The sequence below is a fragment of the Pseudorasbora parva genome, chromosome 7, assembly GCF_024679245.1.
Source record: "Pseudorasbora parva isolate DD20220531a chromosome 7, ASM2467924v1, whole genome shotgun sequence".
Lineage (NCBI taxonomy): Eukaryota > Metazoa > Chordata > Actinopteri > Cypriniformes > Gobionidae > Pseudorasbora > Pseudorasbora parva.
Window position 1 is genome coordinate 14890516 of NC_090178.1, and position 21457 is coordinate 14911972.

Here is a 21457-nt window from a genome sequence, read left to right on the forward strand (position 1 = left end):
ATATTTACTTAAAGGTGTCATGAACTGGCTTTTTTTTATTGTACTGTTTTTTAAATTATACTGTCTGAGGTCAACTAATGACATTCGTGTGGTTTTTACATTCTAAAACATCATAACTAATAAGTAATAGGTTATTTTCTACACTGGTTTTGAGGCTCTCCAATATGCTAGGTTTGATTGGTTTGCCGCATTGGAGATTATAGGATTGGATAAGATTTGCATATTTAATGAGCTTCAGCCCCCGTCATATCCATTTCCCTGTCAGGTCAGTTTACATGAGGGAGGGATTGTTTTGAAAGCGGCAACCAGAATGATTCAAGTACGTATTTATCAAACAAACACAATGATTTATTTCTCAACCCCCCACGATTGATTGGACTATTATTTTTGTATTACATAGCCCGCACGATCGTTTGATATAATCGCGAATCACGCACACACATACACGTGCATGAGTGCGTCCTTCAAATGTCAAGTTAAGAGAGAGAGAATAGCAGAACAAGAAAGGAATATTACGAGATTCATAGGCCTGCTGACGGGCTTCCGTTTTGGTAGCCCGTCTGGAAAACACATATGTTGGGCTTTGCGAGCCCTGGCCCATACATGTCTGAGTCCAGTGTGCTAAAGCTATGTTCTGTTAGACACAAACTAATAAGAAAAACTATCTATAACAATGCAATATTACATATAAAAACAATTTTACTCACATAAGTGTGTTGCACCATTCATCCTGTCAGATCCATTATAGAAGAATTGTATTGTAAGACTTGTTTACAAATGATCCTAATGTGAAATTAAGTGAACAGCATGTCTTCCCACGTGAGCTGGAACTTCATTAAAAATTAAGTCGAACCACACATTCCTAATATTATGATCTGAAGGAAGCTTATGCAGCGACTGTGTTCTTCCACAACCAGGAATAGCACAATATCTTGCTATATTCTTCGGCATGTTTATTGCTGCTGGCTAACGTGATCTGATGAATCGGTGAGCGGGGCTACTAAATTACACGTGCTTATTATTCTGTAGAGACGTGTTTCGTCAGTTGATGATTTCAAGATGCGAACACGGTCGTTTTCTGGGCCTGGTGTCTATGAAAGCTTTTCTGCTCTCTAAGAAAAATAAACAAACTCGCAAATAGCTATATGTTTGCATATTCCAGAGAATATTCACCCTTTAGTCTATTAAACACGTAAACCTTTTAAAACTGTAGTTTAAAAATAAATGCTTATATGTATGCTGCTTATAGTTATGGGGAGTTGATAGACTCAACTCTCAGTTATAGGAGAGCTCTTCTTTTTTATTAAGTTGGTGCACATAATCTTGCTTATTTTTTTTTCCGCCTGATTTCTATTCAGGCTTTAGCTGTTCATTGGATATTTCTTTCTGTTGCTAAGAGGTATGGATAGCCACCTGGTATGGATTTTGAGAAATCTGTTACATCAATGGCACATTTTTCCAAGGAGGTCAAAAAAGGTCATTGAAAATCGCAGCTTGCAATTCAGGTTTACACATTATAGCAGTAAACCATGTGTACTACATCAAAAAAGAAATGTAATAAATTCTAATTCATTAATGTCATACAGTAAAGAATAGTGATGCCTCTCTAATGGGAGTATTATTTTAACAGTGCCTTTACTCCTCACTACTCTCTGTGTAATGGAGTATGTTTGTTTGGGGAAGGCTCAGGTATTTCTCACCCAGATGAGGAGAGTTGGGAGCCTGGGAGATTCTGGTGAAGGACCAGGACGTCTGTTCGTCTGTCTCAGAACGGAGGGGACCAGCATCGCATGCAAGGAGGGAGAATGCTTTGAGGACCACTGCAGCTTCTCATTGAAACAGTGCTCTCTGTGTTCTCTAAAAGCCCCTTGACTGAGCTAATCCGAGGGGTCGGAGCTCTGTGTCTGTAAAGCACCTGAAAACCTGGGCAGGAGGCTGCTGGCCATGGAAGCCTCCAGGGTGAAGGTAAGATGCAGGATGGGTAACTAAAATGTAGGGGGAATTCAGAGTGGAATCACCTATGCTTTATTTATCCTTATTCAGTTGTTCAGATCATATGTTTGGTAATATACGGTAGTTTTGTTGTCTGGTTCATATTGGTTTGGTTTCAAGGACAGTCTTATAAAAAGCAAACAAAGTGTGGGTCGCTGAGGAGAATTCATTTTGGCGATGCTTTCCACCAATGGACTGTTAATTAGTCCATTTTAAGTTGTTTTGTATTAATCTGACTTTCAGGCATAGTGTGCTTATTTTTACAACTATCAAATGCATGGAGATATCACAGGCTACAGAAATAGTTTGACATGCTTTTATGGGTCTTTACAGAAGTATAGTTTTACATTCCTTAATGTATGCTATCAATAACCTATTATTTTGACCAGATATTAGACGAATAATGTTACATAATTTTTCTGATTTCAGTATTATTTACTAACTATATGAGGGACTAGTGAAAATGTGTGTGTCACTCATATAAAACACCTCAGTGTCCCAGAGGGCCTGTGGGTTGGTGGGGAACCCAATTCTTTGGCCCTATGAGTTAAGCTCTGCTGTTACTCATTCAGGTTGTGGCGAATTAGAAGAAATGCAAGCTGTATAAGTTATGACTTTCTTAGTGTTTCCTTGGTCTTTGCCTTCTTTCTATGTTTCAAGTGTTAAAAAAAATGTATTTAATGTCTTTTTCTTACATTTACAATTAACATCTTTCAATGTCAATGTATATATATCTTTTAAATTATGAGCCTTTTTCCCTCCTTTGCATTTCACTAAAATAGTTATGAAGTGTAATATTCATTCTCAAAATAATATTTAATTTAGTCCCTGGATTAATGTGAGGTCATTTGAACTGAATTTACACCATCAATATTTTAAATTGGAGCTCAATACATATATTTTATTATCAATGTTGAATACATGTGCTGTTCAATAATATGTTTTTTTTTTCTCTTCAGTATTCTTTGACATGGAAGGTTCAAATAAACAGCATTTATTAAAAAATGGAAATTGTAATATTATAAATATTTACTATCAATTTTGTCATTGCTGCATAAAAAATTAAAAATTATTTTTTTTAATAAAATAAAAACTAAAATACTTACTAAAATGATTAATTTCTGCTTAAAAAAAAGGCATTGCTTAATCCTGTTGGCTATCTGCCATTTAACAAGTGACCTGAAAAAAATGTCAGTTGACTACATAAGCATTTGGTATTTGTTGGAAAGGTCAGAGGTCACGTGATGTGTACTGTATGCCCTGAGATGGGCATGCAGTACTGCTTTGTAAGTGAATTGCTAAGAAGAAGAAAGGGCAAATCATTTTAAAAAGGTGCATTGACATTAAAAAAAATATAACCATGTTAAAAATGAAAGTACCAGAAACATATACAAAGACCAAGGAAACACTAAGAAAGTCATATACAGTATATGAGAGAGAGAGAGAGAGAGAGAGAGAGAGAGAGAGAGAGAGAGAGAGAGAGAGAGAGAGAGAGAGAGAGAGAGAGAGAGAGAGAGAGAGAGAGAGAGAGAGAGAGAGAGAGAGAGATTCTACAGACTGTATTAAGAATGAAAAGAAAACAGCCTTTCAACAGTCTAGTCTGGAATGTGAGAGCAGCATGAGAACTGTAATGCAGTCGGCATTCAGAGGACCTGATTGAAATCACCCCTAGACCGTCAATTTTACATTTACATAAACTGTTTATGTTCTTGGCTGAATTTTTGTAAGGTGATTTTTTTATAGGGAGTTTTGGATAGTTGTGTGCCTGTTTAACAATGACCACTAGAGGGGGTTATACAACAACGTGCTTTGAGCTTAGCCTCTCATGCAGCCTCTTACCAAAATATATATCATAAATATCACTACATGTTTATTTGGGAAATCACACATCTATCTTTATCACACTTTTTGAAAAAGATTCCGTCAGCACGGTTTAATTACTGTCTATAATTGTAATTTTATTATATTTTTTAATACTGTGTTCCATGACATCATTAGTGACATTTGATCAAATCACATGAGGAAGTGCAAAACAGGAAGAGAGTTAATTTAAGCACAGACAGAAGCCTGACAGAAAGAGAAAAAAAATCAGCTTCAGTTACTGTTCCAGCAAAACAATGCTTGGACAAGGAACTGGAGTAACGTATAACAAAATGTCTTTTAGCAAAGTGGAAACATGACTTAAGGTTATAATGACAAGGGAAAACCCCAGTTTAAGGAATAAATATTTTGTGGAACCACATCACATCATAAGGGGAGTCGTTCCAATGGCCCAGTTAAAAGGACAGATCACTGTTCTATATGTAAATAGATCATCCGTATCTCTAATGAAGTTTGAAATCCATTTGTAACACTATGTATTAGGGAATAATTGACGATGGGCCGTTGAATTATTACAAAAATGCACACATAAGTTCAGCTAATGGGTAACACTTTAGAATAGGCTAATGGTCTTTAATATTAGATAACATGAACTAATAATGAACTGCACATATAAAGCATTTATGTATCTTTGTTAATGTTAATTTCAACGTTTAATAATACATTATTAAAATCTTGTCAACATTAGTTAATGCACCATGAACTAACATTAACAATCCACGAACAGCTGTGTTATTATTAACTAATGTAAAAAAAATATTAACAAATACATAAACACATGGACTGCTCATGGTTAGTTCATGTTAGTTAATATATTAACCTAATGTTAACTAATGACCATTATTTTAAAGGTTTACTGTGGCCTTATACACCTCTGGTGTGTATTATGTTTTCAGGCCTGGAGTCAATTATTCCGCTACAGTTACACCTCAAAACATTGCACAGAATATGAATTTCAAGACATTTCCCAGATTGTGTCCTTAAAACGCTGTTGTGTGCAGGACTAACTTCTTACACATCTAAACCAAAGCCTCTATTATTCTTCAGTCACTGATAGCACTGAAATCATTTGGCGTAGTGATATGGAACTGTAATGCGGTCAAGACCTACTTTTGCTGTGCGTTTCCCATAGGTATTTCCCTAAAACACGCACTCCTTAGAATGTCAGCCAATCAGATTTAAGCATTAAACAGCCCATTAAATTAAATTTATTAAATTAAAGCTGCTGTCCGTAACTTTTTTTGTGTTCAAGATTTATTGTATCAACTCTGCAGAGGTTCCTACCAAATTAGTCTGAAATAGTCCCAATTAAATTGGGACTATTTCAGACTGGTCTGGTAGGAACCGCTGCAGAGGAGCACAGTCCCTGCGAGACTCACCATACACTGTAAACAAATTAATAAATAAAAAATAAGTTAACTGGTTGCCTTATAGTTTTGAGTTCATTGAAATTAAAAATTTGAGAGCAATGATTTTTTTTTAGAATTGACAACCTTTTACTCAAATATTATTTTGTGAGCATATTACAAAAAGTATTTTGTAAGCATTATTGGGTAATTGTTTGTGTTTTACTTGTAATGACGCAGTGAAATATGCCAACTTGTGCTATTTTCATGATTTATAAATTTTTTTATGTGGACAGATACAATAATATTTTGAGTTTCTATTTATGAAACCAATTTTCTTTATTGTATCAACTCAATTTTTTATTTTATTTCAATAAACTCAAAATTTGAAGGCAACCATGTTACTTACATTTTTTTTTACAGTGTAGACATTAACAGACAGAAGTAGCTCCAGCTAAAGTCTTCTTCTGCAAGACGGACGCAGTCCATTAACCGCAGAGCCCAAAAAGTCACAGACTGCAGCTTTGAATCATTATTTTATCTACACTTTGACTTGTGTAGAGTTGCTACATTATGTTACTGTAACAAATTCCTATGCATTTGTTTGATTTGTTGATGTCAGGTTTTGGCTGTATCCCTCAGCTCGGTGTTCCTGTTGTGTGTCCTGCATGCTCAGGCACAGCAAGATTACTCTGGTTCACAATCAGGTAAGACAACATCCCCACCAACATGCTTGCATGTATAAATAGCCAATAAAACATTAAAATGGCAGAGAATTGTTTCTCCATTTTTACAATCACAGGAGAAGAACACATGTATGAAGGCTCCTTAGTCGATCGACATGAGGAACATTCTGGACACTCTGACAGTGGTAAATAAGATGTTACTCTTCATACTACAAAAAACCCCCAAAAAACATAAAGAATCCCCCCAAATGACACTTAGTCGTGCTGTATTACCTATTTTTATTTTGATATTCACGTTTCAACAATGTTAAACCCTCTTCTGCAAGTTGAACATGATTTTTCGGTGTTGCATTAAAAATGCTCATTTATTCAAAAACATTAAAAGTTGAAAATTCATAAATCTCATATCACTGGTACATTGTTATTTAATGCAAAAACGGCATTGTTTACTTTGTGCAATATAAATATAATTTAAATTAAAAATGCAATCCATTTTGAAAACCTATATTTTGTATACTTTCTTTTTTATTTGAGTATGTACTTTTTTTTATAAATGTTATATATATTAATACTTGTTATATATATAAATGCAAAAATACTTGGACATTTACACAATAGATTCTCACATTTTTCTCTTTAATTAGCTTATACATTTTTCAAGTTAATCTGCAATTACAACACTGAAATATTTTGTATTCTGAAATATTATATTCTATTCTATTATATTAACACTTTACAACAAGGTCCAATTAATTAACATTAGTTGTAAATATCATCACTGACATGAGCAATTTGTTAAATTAACTTTAACTAAGATTAATTCATGCTTAGAAGTATTTTTTGCATTAATAGTTTATGGTAACTAATGTAGTTTACTAATGTTAGCAAAAGAAAGGTTACACTTCATTTTAAGGTGTCATTGTTACATTGTAATTATATATTTAGGTACTGAGTAATATTAATTAATAATGCACTTACTATAGGGTTAGGATTAGGGTTTGGTTTAGGATTAGTTTCATATAATTATGCATAATTTACTGTTATTACTATGGTAAGTACATGTAACAAAGACGCTGTAAAATAAAATGTTACCAAAGAAACCTTAAATTACATTAAAAGAAGGTCCATTTTTAAACCTTTTAGATTATGTCACCATAATGTGTTTTATACCAATATATCCAGCAGATTGCAGTCAGGAGCAGTGGGTGCCTCAGTGTCTTTTTTCTGCTTCCTCAGTGAAGTATCCTGCAGAGTCCAAACGCACCAATGAAGATGAGCACTCAGCATCTGGCTTCGACCCCTATGCACCTGCAGCCACCATGGTCACCATGATCACTGAGGAAACATACCCGTATGCCACAGTCGTGGAATCGTTTGATTACGCCAAAGAGGATAAAACCTTAATAGCACAGGTGCCATATGGAGGAGACGCTGAGCTGGGGCAGGAGGGACCCACTGAATGTGACTGTGAAGCAGGAGAGCCGGGTTTTGGAGGCTTCGCTGGACCCAAGGTTGATTATTGCCATGCCTTCAAATGCTAAACATTGCTTTCTTTTAAAGTAAAATGCGTTCTTCAATATGATTATATTTTCTTGTAGGGTTCTAGGGGTCTTCAAGGCAAACAGGGGTTCCCTGGGGTCCAAGGAAGGGAGGTAAGATTTGAATGTTTATGGTGTTATGCAACATTAAATAATTAAGTGCAAGAAAACTGGATGTCATTTTATTAGGGTTACAAAGGAACCAAAGGAGTTAGAGGAAGAGGAGGAGACACTGGTCCTGAGGTGAGAGACACCAGGAAACACTTGTTCAATCTGCATCCTGTTCATAATATCAGGAGTTGTTCAAAGCATGCATCTGGCAAATAACTGGCTCAATGTTATTTGTCTTCTGTTTAGGGCGACTCTGGGCCTGATGGAGAGGATGGTGCATCTGGTTTCTTTGGTGCAATTGTGAGGCTAGACTTTTGAAAAACTTTTCTATTGCCTACATTATGTTGTGTTAATTCGATAACTCCGGATGAGTCTCTAATATGTAGCTTGCTTGCTCTTCTTCATAGGGCCTTCCCGGGTTACCAGGGGACCCAGGTGAAACTGGCTTATCTGGATTAAAGGTAATACACTGTAGCTAAGTTGAGTTTACTTAGAAAATCTGTGGAACTGTATTGCTTCATTTTTACAAGCAAATTAGTTCATCATTTTTGAGTTGATGAAGCTTACTACAACTTTAGGTACCTTGTGTACTTGTATACGTTACCATAAAACTTTAAAGGGTTAGTTCACCCAAAAATGAAATATATGTCATTAATGACTCACCTTCATGTCGTTCCACACCCGTAAGACCTCCTTTCATCTTCGGAACACAGTTTAAGATATTTTATATTTAGTCCGAGAGTGTATGCAAGTGTATGCGCACTGTACTGTCCATGTCCAGAAAGAGAATAAAAACATCATCAAAGTAGTCCATATGTGACATCAGTTGGTTGATTAGAATCTCTTGAAGCATCGAAAATACATTTTGGTCCAAAAATAACAAAAACTACGACTTTATTCAGTATTGTCTTCTCTTCCTTGTTTGTGTTCAATCCTCAAATAAAGATTCAAACGGTTATGAATCAGTGAATCGATCAATGATTCGGATCTCCAGTGTCAAGTGATTTCAGCAGTTTGGCACGTGATCCGAATCATGAATCAATACACTGATTCATAACCATTTGAATCTTTATTTGAGGATTAAACTCAAACAAGGAAGAGAAGACAATGCTGAATAAAGTCGTAGTTTTTGTTATTTATGGACCAAAATTGTATTTTCGATGCTTCAAGAGATTCTAATTAACCAACTTATGTCACATATGGACTACTTTGATGATGTTTTTATTATACCTTTCTGGACATGGACAGTATAGTGTGCATGCACTTGGATACGCTCTTGGACTAAATATAAAATATCTTAAGCTGTGTTCCGAAGATGAACGGAGGTCTTACGGGTGTGGAACGGCATTTGGTTGAGTCATTAATGACATCAATTTCATTTTTGGGTGAACTAACCCTTTAAGTATACTTGACTTATTCTCAGCCACGAGTATTATTACGCCAATGCTGACTCCCAGAGTGCATTCCCGCATGAATAAATAAAAAAAATGCCCTGTTTTACTATTTTCTGGCTTTATTTGACTATTTAATTTGCACTTAAATCTGTTTTGTAATAGTATTGATAAGAAAAAAATATTTAAATTAAAAGTGCCCCAAAAAAACAGAAAACTAATGGTCATAATGGTGACTTCAAAACATTTTTTTTTAAGGAATCAACATCAATGAAGTCACCTTCAGTGATGTTCGTTCTCTCAACGTTTTCAGTTGTCTTGAGGTTGAATGACTTTCAAGATGACTTTGGTAAATGTAACTAAAGAGATAACTGCACTCTGATAACTGTACTTGTTCAAATGAATGTATCTTAACGTATCTTACTAACAAAGGCAACAAATTGGGGATTTTCCCAATTAAGTTACAATTAAGACATTAATTAAAGTAAACTAGATAGTGTTAGATCATTTGTTAGCTTGCTCTTAAAAAACGTCAGTAATAGTTCATGATGAGTGGAAAAGATTCTTGGTTATAGTAGTTGTATGTAGGCTAAGGATTATCCACAATGAAATTCAATGCAATTTAATATTATACATTTTCAAATTAGACAATATTGTTTTTTATTTGTATTATTTTATTTAGTTATTATAGATCTTATTATATAATTTAGCTATTTTGACTTGCATTCATAAATGTGATTGAAATTGAGTTTATTTGTTCCACGCAGGGTAATGTCGGAATAGAGGGTCCTCGTGGAGGAGTGGGTCTCTCTGGAAAGACTGTGAGAAAAATAGCATCTTCAGTAACACATCATAACCAGGGTTTCCTCTCCACATTACTATGAATGTTTTTCATTTCAGTCAGGAATGCAGATCACATAGCTGTGATAGGCCTCCATATTATAAGTCAAAGACGCATCTTTGTAGTCTAGCTAATGCATCTTGTTATATCATATAATAGATTTCTAACAAAGTCCCAGATGAAATTAATCTGAGACAATATTTTTCTCACTCACTACAGGGTCCTGTTGGCCCAAAAGGTAAATCTGGAAAACCAGGAGGTAAAGGTGTTAAGGTAGGTCACTCCTCATCTTTTACAAATGTTATGTGGTGTTTTTGCTGAAATTTAGTGACCAGATGGTTGCTGGTTCAAATCAGGTCAATAGGTCCACAGAAACTCTGCTGAAAGATTAGCTCATTTAATAATTTTAATACCCATTTATCAATTTTTTAATTAATGTATCACCAGCAGCCATATCACCCTGTAGCCCAAGACTGGTTTCCCACTGAAGCTAAGCAGAGCTGAGCCTGGTCAGTACCTGGATGGAAGACCAAATGGGAAAACCAGGTAGCTGCTGGTAGAGGTGTTAGTGAGGCCAGCAGGGGGCGCTCACCCTGTGGTCTGTGTGGGTCCTAACACCCCAGTATAGTGATGGGGACACTATACTGACAAAGAGCACTGTCCTTCAGATGAGACGTTAAACCGAGGTCCTGACTCTCTGTGGTCGTTAAAAATCCCAGGATGTCCTTCGGAAAAAGAGTAGGGGTGTAACCCCGGCATCCTGGCCAAATTTGCCCATTGGCCCCTGTCCATCACGGCCTCCTAATAATCCCCCTCTCCTGATTCGCTTTATCACTCTGTCTCCTCTCCACCAATCAGCTGGTGTGTGGTGAGCGTTCTGGCGCAAAATGGCTGCCGTTGCATCATCCAGGTGGATGCTGCACATTGGTGGTGGTTGAGGAGATTCCCCCCTTTAATGTAAAGCGCTTTGAGTACCTTGAAAAGCGCTATATTAATCGAACGCATTATTATTTATTATTATCATGACCATAAGCAATAAGAGTAAATGAAAGAAAAATGAAAATTAAATTAAATGTCAATGACATGACATCCAATCAAATTACCTCCTCTTTTGCAGTCAACTTATTGCATCCACATAAGCAATGTGCATATTTTGTGAGCAGAGTCTGTTGCCTTAGCGAATCAAATAGCGTATTAGGAGAGTCAATGGCCCATTCATGAATATTGCCACTTACTTAATTTTTGAATGAATGACTTGATAACTAATTAAGACAGTGGCTTTGTCCGAAATCACCCCCTTTACTCTCATTCACGATTCCCTATTTATTCAACATAGTTCCCTTGAGGGAGTGAATGAAAATGAGGCTGTCACCTTTGCATAGTTTGTACTTGCTGTAAATTATTATTTTAAAGGAACTGTATGTAAGAAATGTATTTCAATTAATCATAAAATGGTCCTGATATGTCTCTAGACATTTAGAAATAATGTTCATTTTAAATACTTATTATCACTGACAACAGTAGTCCGGCCAGAATATTGTCTTTTAAAAGTTGTTGTTGCAGCCCTCAACTGATGTTGATGTTGACATGATGTTGTGTTTTGCCTGAAGCTCCACCCTCCCCCTATTGACCAATCAACGAAGTCAGCAGTGTTTCTGCATCCGGGTTGCCAGCTCTGCTCTAGTTACCACAGCTGCACGCTTATGGGTTTTAATGGGTGCTCCATAACAGTCACTATGGATGAATCCAAAATGGCACAATTCTTAGTTGTAGCTAGCAGCCATATCACCCTGTAGCCCAAGACTGGTTTCCCGCTGAAGCTAAGCAGGGTTGAGCCTGGTCAGTACCTGGATCGGAGACCAACTGCAAAACCAGGTTGCTGCTAGAAGAGGTGTTGATGAGGCCAGCAGGGTGCGCTCACGCTGTGGTCTGTGTGGTTCCTAACGCACCAGTATAGTGATGGGGACACTGTACTGTTAAAGAGCACCATCCTTCGGATGAGACGTTAAACCGAGGTCCTGACTCTCTGGACATAAAAAATCCCAAGATGTCCTACGGAAAAAGAGTAGGGGTGTAACCCCGGCATCCTGGCCAAATTTGCCCATTGGCCTCTATCCATCCATCGCGTGTTTTCGAAGCTTTGATTATGTTTACAGTGTGCAATATAACATGAGTTCATGTTTTGCATGTAAAAACACAGTATTTTTCCCACAATTTACTTATCTGCACACCGCTGTTTCCTCTGTCCTAAAAACGGCCTGATGATTTCCTTGTTCTATGAAGTCCCTCCTTCAGAAATACATAACGAGTTCTGATTGGGCCAGTGCTTCCCGTGTTGTGATTGGACAGCAGCTTAGCGCACTTTGCCCGGAAAGGTCCCGCCTCTTACCATAATGGGGAGATGCAAGCGCTGAATGCGCACTCTTCTCCACGTGGGAGAGCAACAAGACCACGCCCCCTATTTTGCGTGTTCTTGTTAGTCAACAAACGGTTCTAGTGACGTCATTACATCCCTGCACTTCCTGCTGTAGTCCAAACCGGCCAACGCTGTAGGCTTTGAAAGGGAACTTCTGTTAAATAAAATATCTCGCTTGGCATTGAACTTTGAGCTTTATAATTTTACAGGTATTATTTATGCTCTAACAGCAACATTACACACTAACTAAAGTTTGAAAGATGGAATCGCGAAGAACAGGACCTTTAAGGTCTTGTGGACTTAAAATGTCTGCCGTGTGTGTGCATTTCCGCTAAGTCCATGAGACCATATGGGTGTACCATTCATCATTTTAGGTTTCAGAAGGGTGCTCGTGAGCGCCCCCTTTGCGGCCGTTATGCGCCCTCAATGCACACTTCAGCTGAGCCTGCAAGTTTGCGAGCTACAGAGGTCCTTACCCAGCAGTAAAAGTGGCTTCACTTCACAAAAGTGCAGACTCGGAGAAAGACCATGAAGGTTTAGGGTGCCATTTGGGATCCAGATAAAGGTTTCAGAAACCACTACAAATGGCTGTCCCTTAAAATAGTGCGATTTCAGAAACAGGCAGTGACTTGCCGCCACCTACTGGCAGTTTTGGTTTAATATTTTAAAAGTTTCGCTTAGTTTTTAACCATCATGTCATATTTCTCAATTTAACATTTTGTATTGGAAACGTTATCTCGTAACATTATTTATGCCATTGTAATAGCATTCCTGCCACCTCTGAGCTGTACATTAATACTTAAATTAGAATTAGAATCAGAATATGACACATTTAATAGAGTTAGAGAAGCTTTTCCTTAGGCTTTATGAAGATTTTAAAAAATGCACCCGAAAATCAATATCTATTCCTTAATGGAATAGTTGTGACAGTGAAGTGGAAGATAGGGGGTACACAGAAACCGCTGCTCTATTGGGACAGTCCCTTCAAAAAGGGGATGATAAATGACTTAAAAAATTTAAATGCTGTTAATAGTCAGAATTCATGAGAAGTGCTTCCCTATTCTGATTAATGTTAATATCACAAGTTTCATTTCCCATTTTGTGCCGCGTGTGTGGTTTTTTGTTGTTGTTGTTGTTGCAAGTGATATATCAACTGTGGAACTATATGTGGCATGACTTTTCAAGCAAACAAAGCAGTGGCTTGCAGTCTGTCAAGCAATACTGGGGTACAAAACTCTACACTGATTAAATGCGCTTGATCCAGCTGAATCAAGTCCTTCATGATTATTTAAAAACTACAGCTATGTGTTTTGGAGCAGGGTTGGGACAACTTTGAAGGACGGTGGCTCTCCAGGAACTGAGTTTGGCACCTCTGATTTAAAACATTGATATTTAATGTAAAAAGCCTAAAATTGTCAGCTTCTCATGTAACAGACCTAATACATTTCCAGTTGAGTCTTGATCTGTCCAGACTTGTCTTGAGTCTCCCCATCTCTCAACAGGGTTCCGTTGGTAAAACAGGAAAACAGGGTCCTGAGGGACGAGAGGGACAGAAGGTTGGCACCAAGACTCATGGGCATATCTAATTCACAGACTAGTCATTATTATTATGACACACTTTATTACTCCTGTAGTTACTGCTGCTGGCTAAACCTTCATTTCCTGATTTGTATCATTAGGGTCAGATGGGAGCACCTGGATTCTCAGGAGACCGTGGAGAGCAGGGTTACTTGGTGGAAAAACACTCACAGCCTTTCTCTTTATCACATTTAGGGAAAAATCCTGATAGTAATCTAAATTTACCACTATTTTTCATCATGTTATTAGGGTTATACAGGAGTTCCAGGAGAGCGTGGCGTTACAGGACCAAAGGTCTGTTTTCATAAAATGAGATGATGGTTATCAGACCTTAACTAAGATAGAGATTAGCACATTGGAATATCCCTTTGTCTTATCTAGAATAATATACTAACAATGTTCTATAAGCAAACACTTCACATTTGACAATTCCAACTAAAAGCTTTTCCTTGAATCAGCACTCTGTGACTAACTTTTGGTATTACAGTAGGCAAATTTCTCTTTCCATCTGCTATCATCTTCAGGGTGCTAAAGGTACAGGTGGCTTGCCAGGAAGTGATGGGGAGCCGGGAGAGGATGTAAGTAGCAAACGGTCTCTGATACAAAATCCATTGTCAATATGGGGGAAAAAATCCTGAAGTTTTTTTCTGAACTAATAATAGTAATATATTTTCCAGGGTCCCCTGGGTGTTCCAGGAGTTGAGGGGGTGCCTGGGCTTTTTGGACCTAAGGTAAGAGAAAATACAGGAGTATAAATGTGTCTGAGTGTGTGTATATATAAAATTGCTTTTTCAAAGTTGTTAAAACAGAGATTATGGAGGTGGAAAATACTATTTCATTTAATTCACTTGCCATTTCTTCGTAATTATTTGGGAAATTTACTATGGAAATTTCTAAAATAGTTTCAAAGGAATTCAGAAAGTTTGTACATTTCCATCTTCCTCTTTTCCTCAGGGTTTGAAAGGTGATCGTGGTCTGAGGGGGCCATCTGGAAGAGTAGGAAGTGTGGTAAGCTATAGGATTTTGGCCCTTTGGGCCGATATTACACCTCTTGAATATTTCAAATTCTTGTGACAAACAGAAACCATGTGAAGCCAAACAAGGTTTATCTGTCGACATGACATCTGATCTCTTCTAGATCAAAACAAAATCCATGTTATTATTCAGTGGGAAGACACCATGTTGTTTGTTGGAAATCACCAGAAATCTGATAGATTATCTGTTTAAATTGGTTTAACATTGATCCAGAGGGGAATTTTCCCTGAATGGTGGGGGAATCACCTGACTGTGTGACAGTCCCGAGACTGAAAGGGAAACTACTCTGTCTGCACTAGCTTCTATTTTTATCTTTAACAGTTTCATTACACTGAACCCGTTTCCTTAAACATCTTGCAGTGTAGGCGTGTTTACTTCTCAGATTAGACAGATTTTCCCTTCAATTATTCCCCCTAAAGGAAATGAGACAGTACTAAACTATGCATAGCACAGTCTAAACATGATAATAACATGTAATTTTGTCTACATTACAAAAGATTATATAATTATATAAATATATAATTAAATATTACTAATTTATATGTGACCAATGAAAATATATTTAAAGCGGTACTAAACAATGTTCAATACTGTATGTTTTGCCATATCAAAAACATCAACTTGGATTTCTTTTCTTTTTTCCATATTAAAAAGATCAAGCTTGAGATTGTATTTGACTTTTTCTTTATTTACCCTCCATAGGGTCCACAAGGAGACAGTGGGGATGCAGGAGTTCCGGGGAAACCCGGGCCAAAAGGCTTGCCTGGGCCCACTGTATGCAACTAATTTTACTTTCTGAATGATTAAAATGCTTAGTTTCACTTTTTGTTGCTTCTTACAACTGACACAATTACAATGACTATTATTAGTACATGGTAGTTATAAAAATCCAAAATTATTATCAAATGTTCTGATTTACAGGGTGCCAAAGGGGAAACAGGAACAGATGGTGAGAAGGTAATATAAAAAGCATATAATATCAGTATAATATTAGCCACACACTTTTTTTATAAGCATTAGATAAAAGGATAATCTCACCATTAAAATAATTTATTTGGAATTAATTATTGATTGAATTCATGACTCCTTTAGGGGACACAAGGACGAAAAGGGGGGAAGGGTGTGAAAGGAGATAAGGTACCAGCCATCAAGTTTCTCTTCCTGTTTCCATTACACTAGTCACAGTTTTTATCCTAACCACAATTCCGTCATTGTTTTACTTCCCAGGGAGATGCTGGATCTCGTGGTGACAAAGGCCAGGTTTGTCATCACTCTTGAGTGAAGCTATTTTACGTCACAGTGGAACAGTGGTAGTCCGCAAGCTCATGACATACAAGGATGCAGGTTTGAATCCGGACTACGCAATTTAAGGTGGACAGTAACTAAGTACATTTACTTGAGTACTGTACTTAAAGGGGTACTACAGCGCTGGGAAGATGAATCTGTATTTAAACTGGGTCATCAATGTAGTAGAAATGTGAAATTATTTTTGAATTTGGTGCCTTCTAGACTGAGAAAGGACAGAAAATGTATTTTTGCCTCATGGGGATGAAAGACTACAATTCCCAGAATGCTTCACTGCCCTGTGAGGCCATTCCCAAAGCCACCTACTAGATTACTGTGACTGAGTTGGAGAAGACACTACAATTAAAAACTGAACGTGTCTGTTCAATATAATGAGTGAGTCACCGCGCGAGTATCACAGCACTGAGCACTTACTACAGGAGTCAGATAAATGAGCTGAATAAGCTGAATGAGCTCTTATGATGAGAGCTGAGGTAATCGGGACTACACTCGCGGCATACATTCACAACGCGAGTTCAGTCTGGCGCGTTTCAGTTCATGCCTTTGCAAGCTTAACTTTCATAGAAATTTATTTGAGAAGTTAAAAGACTTACATTGCTCACCATAGCTCCGTTTAAATGAGTGCCTGCAGCTGCCAGCTGAACTCTGAGTGTAATCTCCCATCCCCCACGCGCGTGTTCAAAACATGCGGAAATGGCTCCCTGGTGGCTGTAGTCTTTTTCCTTTAGCCAAACATTCCTCCTATGATGCAAATATCATCAATTTGCATCATAGGAGGAATTTTTTCAGAAATAAAATGCATAAATATCTTGTCTCAGGGGGATATGAGGGGGGAAAGCACAATCATTTGAATATACTCCAGGGTTTCTACTGATACAATGCCATATGCTAATCACTGAAGTAACCCTTTAAGTACACTTTTTGAGTATCTGTACTTTACTTGAGTATAATTTTTTTTCTGGAAACTTATGACTAACTTCACTACATCTGAAAGACAAATATCGTTTTTACTCCACTACATTTCTATCAAGGTCCTCAAAGTCAAAAGTCGTTTCTGTAGCAGCTCTGAAAGTCAGTGGCTGATTTTTTTTCTTCTGTGTATCGCTGTATATGATGCATGCCTTTGGCCTTAAAGTGACAGCAGCTTTGTAAAGAGCTTTGTAACTTTTATACAAGTATTTAAACTAGTTTAAGTTAGCTATATGGTAGTATGTCAGATGGAGCATCACTGACTGGCCTTAACCATGATGGCATAGTGTGCATTTATACAACAATAATAAAATAATGAGTTGACAAAAAAAGAAATTTACTTTTGATACTTAAGTACTTTTGAAATAATACTTCTGTACTTTTACTTAAGTAAAAATCTTTTTGTACAACTTTCACTTGTAATGGAGTAATATTTGACCAGTAGTACTTTTACTTTTACTCAAGTAATGAAGTTGTGTACTTTGTCCACCTCTTCAGTGTGACATGATCCTTCAGAAATCACTTCAAATTAGATTTGTTTTATGCGTAGCGTGGGGTGAAAGGTCGTTTGGGCCGCGATGGGCTTGTTGGTCCTATTGGATCTCCAGGTCTTCCAGGTCCCAGAGGAGATGAAGGACCTAAAGGAGACCTGGGAGGAAAAGGACAGAGTGGGCCGAAAGGAGAGCCAGGTGAAGCTGTGCGTATCATCATGATTATTATGAGAAATAAATTAATTTTGGGTATATGAAAGTGTTTTAGGCCTGAACGCAAAAAAAAAAAATATTTCTACAACTCGCTCTGTGCAGGGTCCAGGACTGACAGATGAGCAGGTATTGCAGCTGTGTCAAGGTGTGGTCACTGCTCAGATCTCCCAGTATGCTGCATCCATACGTGCCAAATGCGTACAAGGCTGTCCGATCAACAACCGTACCCTCATCGGACCCCCAGGTGTCACAGGACCCCCAGGAAGTCCAGGCAAACCAGTGAGCTGATATATGTCACCTGTCATATAAAAGCACTCTTACATTTTGAAAAAAATAAAATAAAATTAACCCACTGCATTTCATTTAGGGTAAAGCAGGAAAGTTAGGTGCTAAAGGAGAAAGAGGACTCCAAGGCATGAAAGGTTTGGAGGGCCAGAAAGGAGCTCCAGGGGATAGAGGTACATCACCATTAAAAGTGTTTTACCTTAACAAAAAGCAGTCTATGCATACACATGAGCTATCTGTGTTTTTCTAAAGGTTCTAAAGGTCAGAAAGGACAGAGAGGTGATGCTGGAAAAGGTCTTCCAGGGCACGATGGTCACCAAGGCCTTAGAGGTAAGGTTTTCACACCTGGTTTACTTAGAAGGTTATTTTGGATAGTTCAGTCCTTATATAAACACAGCAATCATGCTCGGAACTGCACCAAATCAGTCAGGTTGATACTACCTTGTTCAGGAGGTCTCAGAACTATTGGTGTAGATACGAGTGTGATTGCCATGCCCATAAAAGACTTAACAAGGGGAATAAGGAAGAAAACGCACCCGTTTCCGAAACAAATACGCAAAGTGGTTTTGTTGAATATTAACTCTGGAGAAGTTTGGTTTTGCTGAGAAAGCAATCAGACCCGAAGGACCAATTTTTTTATAAACTGATAAGTCAAAACATTTTGACCAGTCACACAAGTGAAGCATCTGTTGAGCATCTCCTAACAAGGTCACATGTCAAGATCTGGGTTGATTAGATGGCAAACAATCGGTTCTCATAGTCAATGTGTTTGATGCAGTAGAAATATGCAAGAGGAGTAAAGACCTGAGAGACTTGTTATGACCAGACGACTGGGTCAGAGCATCTCTATAATGGCAAGGCTTGTAGGTTGCTCCCGGTCAGCAGTGGTGAGTGGTGAAAAGATCAGTGATCCAAGGAGGGACAAACCATAAAAAAGGGTGGTGGGGGCCCAAGGCTCTTTGATGCGTGAGGACAACAAAGGCTACACCATCTGGACCAAACTGACTGAAGGTCTATTGTGACACAAGTCACAGAAATGTTTAATGATGGCCACAACACAGTGCATCGCACCCTGCTGCATATGGGGCTGCATACCCGCAGACAGGTTAGAGTGATGACCCCTGTCCACTGTCGAAAGCACCTACAATGGGCAATGTCGGAACTGGACAATATTTGGAAAGATGACAGCTGGTGGGGGAAATGTGATGCTCTGGCCAATTTTCTGCTAGGACACACTGGGTCCCGGCCATTAACATGGACATCAATTTTACACTTGCCACCTACCTAAACGTTGTGCACTCCTTCATGGTAATGGTATTCTTTGATGACAGTAGCCTCTTTCAGCAGTCCAATGCACTCTGCCACATTGCATGCATTTTTCAGGAAAGGCTTGAGGAACATGAGTTCAAGGTGTTGCCCTGCCCTCCAAATTCCCCAGATATCAATATAGTTGAGCATGTGTAGGATGCGCTGAAGCAACAAGTCCGATCCACAGCAGCTCCACCTTGCAAGTTGGAATTTACAGGACTCAAACGATATGGTGTTAATGTCTTGGTGCCAGATACCACAGGAGACCTTCAGAGGTCTTGTAAATCCATGGTTCAGCGAGTCTTCTATGTTTTTCATATCATATTAGACAGGTAGTCATAATGGTTTTGGCTCATCAGTGTACACTGATGAAATGTCACCTTGTAAAAGTGAACCGAAACATTGTTCCTTAAAAGATCTACAGGTCTAAAATAGCCCTCAACAACTGTGAATTGGATGTAGTTAAAGTAACTTGTGATATATTTCTCCTAACAGGACTGCCAGGCCATCCAGCAGAACCTAAAGATGGCATTGAGGGGCCACAAGGACCTCGTGGGTTTCCTGGGCCTGTGGGTCAGCCTGGCATGGCTGGCGATGCTGGCATACCTGGAGTGTGTGAGGCACGAGACTGCAGCATTCATGCACCTGTAGTGCGCAAAGAGATGGGATTGGTCAAAGGCCCCCTCAGCCAGGCCTGAGAACAGGGAGGATTATGACTGACCTGGGACAGAAAGGCCTTTCCATCAGAAACCATGAAAATAGTGCTGTTGCGTGTAGACTGGAGTCGTCACAGACTGTAGTCAAGTCCTGGAGATCAAGTCTCTACGGGTTTTATTTTACTAGTTTGATTGTTTGAAGGCCTCAATTGAAACTACACAAATGATTACTTCCAGCACTTTTGCTTTCATTCATCAACCATGTTTTGGTTTTGGTCAGTACAGACATGTAAATACTTTTGTAAAGCATCTTAAATATACATCTACTGTTCCCTGAAATATCATGTTTTATTTCTCTAAAAACAAGCCTTAAATTATTTAGAGACAATTCAGTTATTTTGCTTTGTAGTTTCAGGGAAATATTTATTTCCCTTTTGATTAATCAAACTGAATTAAAGATACATTTTTGTAAACTGTGTATGATTGTGTGATATGACTTTAGTGTAACCACAAACATTTCTAATCAGTGTCCAAGACGTTAGCAAACATTTTTGAATGACTAAAATACATTAAGGAATTCATTCTCTTATGTTGATGTTTTGCAGTCATATTGGTTTCCATATGAAAAAGATTAAATGCTTAAGTTTATAACAAGGAAATAAAGTTTATTCACATCACTAAACATTTAATAATCTGTGAATTCTATAATGTTCAATGTAAAAACAGGATTTTAAATTCGTAAACACATACATTAAAGTAAAATCGGTACATGTAATTTGGTGTTGGATTTGGTTCTCATGGTCTTGTTTTATATATTTTCCCTAAACAATACTTGAAGACTTATCTACAATTAAAAACATCTAAATAATTGTTTTGTATAAATCAGGTTGTCAAAACAAGCATATATATATATATATATATATATATATATATATATATATATATATATATAGATATATAGATAGAGAGAGAGAGAGAGAGAGAGAGAGAGAGAGAGAGAGAGAGAGAGAGAGAGAGAGAGAGAGACATTTTACAAAATTACAAAAATGTATTACAAAATGTAAAATACATTGATCAAAAATGAAGACAGAGTCTTTGAAACTTTCGGAATAGCGGTTTATTGTTGACAATGAACAACAATGATTATTCTGCCAGCACACTTGTGTGAAATGACTTCATACAATCATGATTTTAAAACCAACTTGGTTAAGGGACTCTGAAAAGCTCTAGTATAATTTGTTTGCCAATGACACTCGGTTTGATATTTTGTATATAATGCAAGGAACTGTATATCATTTTAAGTTTTATATTAAAATTTAAAATAAATATCTAAAAAAATGTATTTAAAAAAAATCAATAAAAAAAAAAAACATTAAAACATTCTGTACAAATACTTAAACGAAATGTCTTGAACT

At 37.5% G+C, this 21457-nt stretch overlaps 1 protein-coding gene across 1 annotated transcript; it reads left to right on the forward strand.

Moving 5' to 3' along the window:
* The first annotated feature begins 1697 nt into the window (after positions 1-1697).
* Positions 1698-20577, forward strand: zgc:113232 (uncharacterized protein LOC541546 homolog). The gene is made up of 25 exons (XM_067448268.1): positions 1698-1965; positions 5842-5926; positions 6022-6090; positions 7142-7416; positions 7504-7557; positions 7633-7686; positions 7801-7854; positions 7962-8015; positions 9713-9766; positions 10006-10059; positions 13705-13758; positions 13882-13935; positions 14030-14074; positions 14305-14358; positions 14458-14511; positions 14735-14788; positions 15518-15589; positions 15737-15772; positions 15908-15952; positions 16043-16075; positions 17640-17786; positions 17896-18072; positions 18161-18251; positions 18331-18408; positions 19882-20577. The coding sequence occupies exons 1-25, from the start codon at positions 1945-1947 to the stop codon at positions 20082-20084; spliced, it is 1971 nt and encodes a 656-aa protein (XP_067304369.1). The 5' UTR covers positions 1698-1944; the 3' UTR covers positions 20085-20577.
* Positions 20578-21457: the final 880 nt, after the last annotated feature.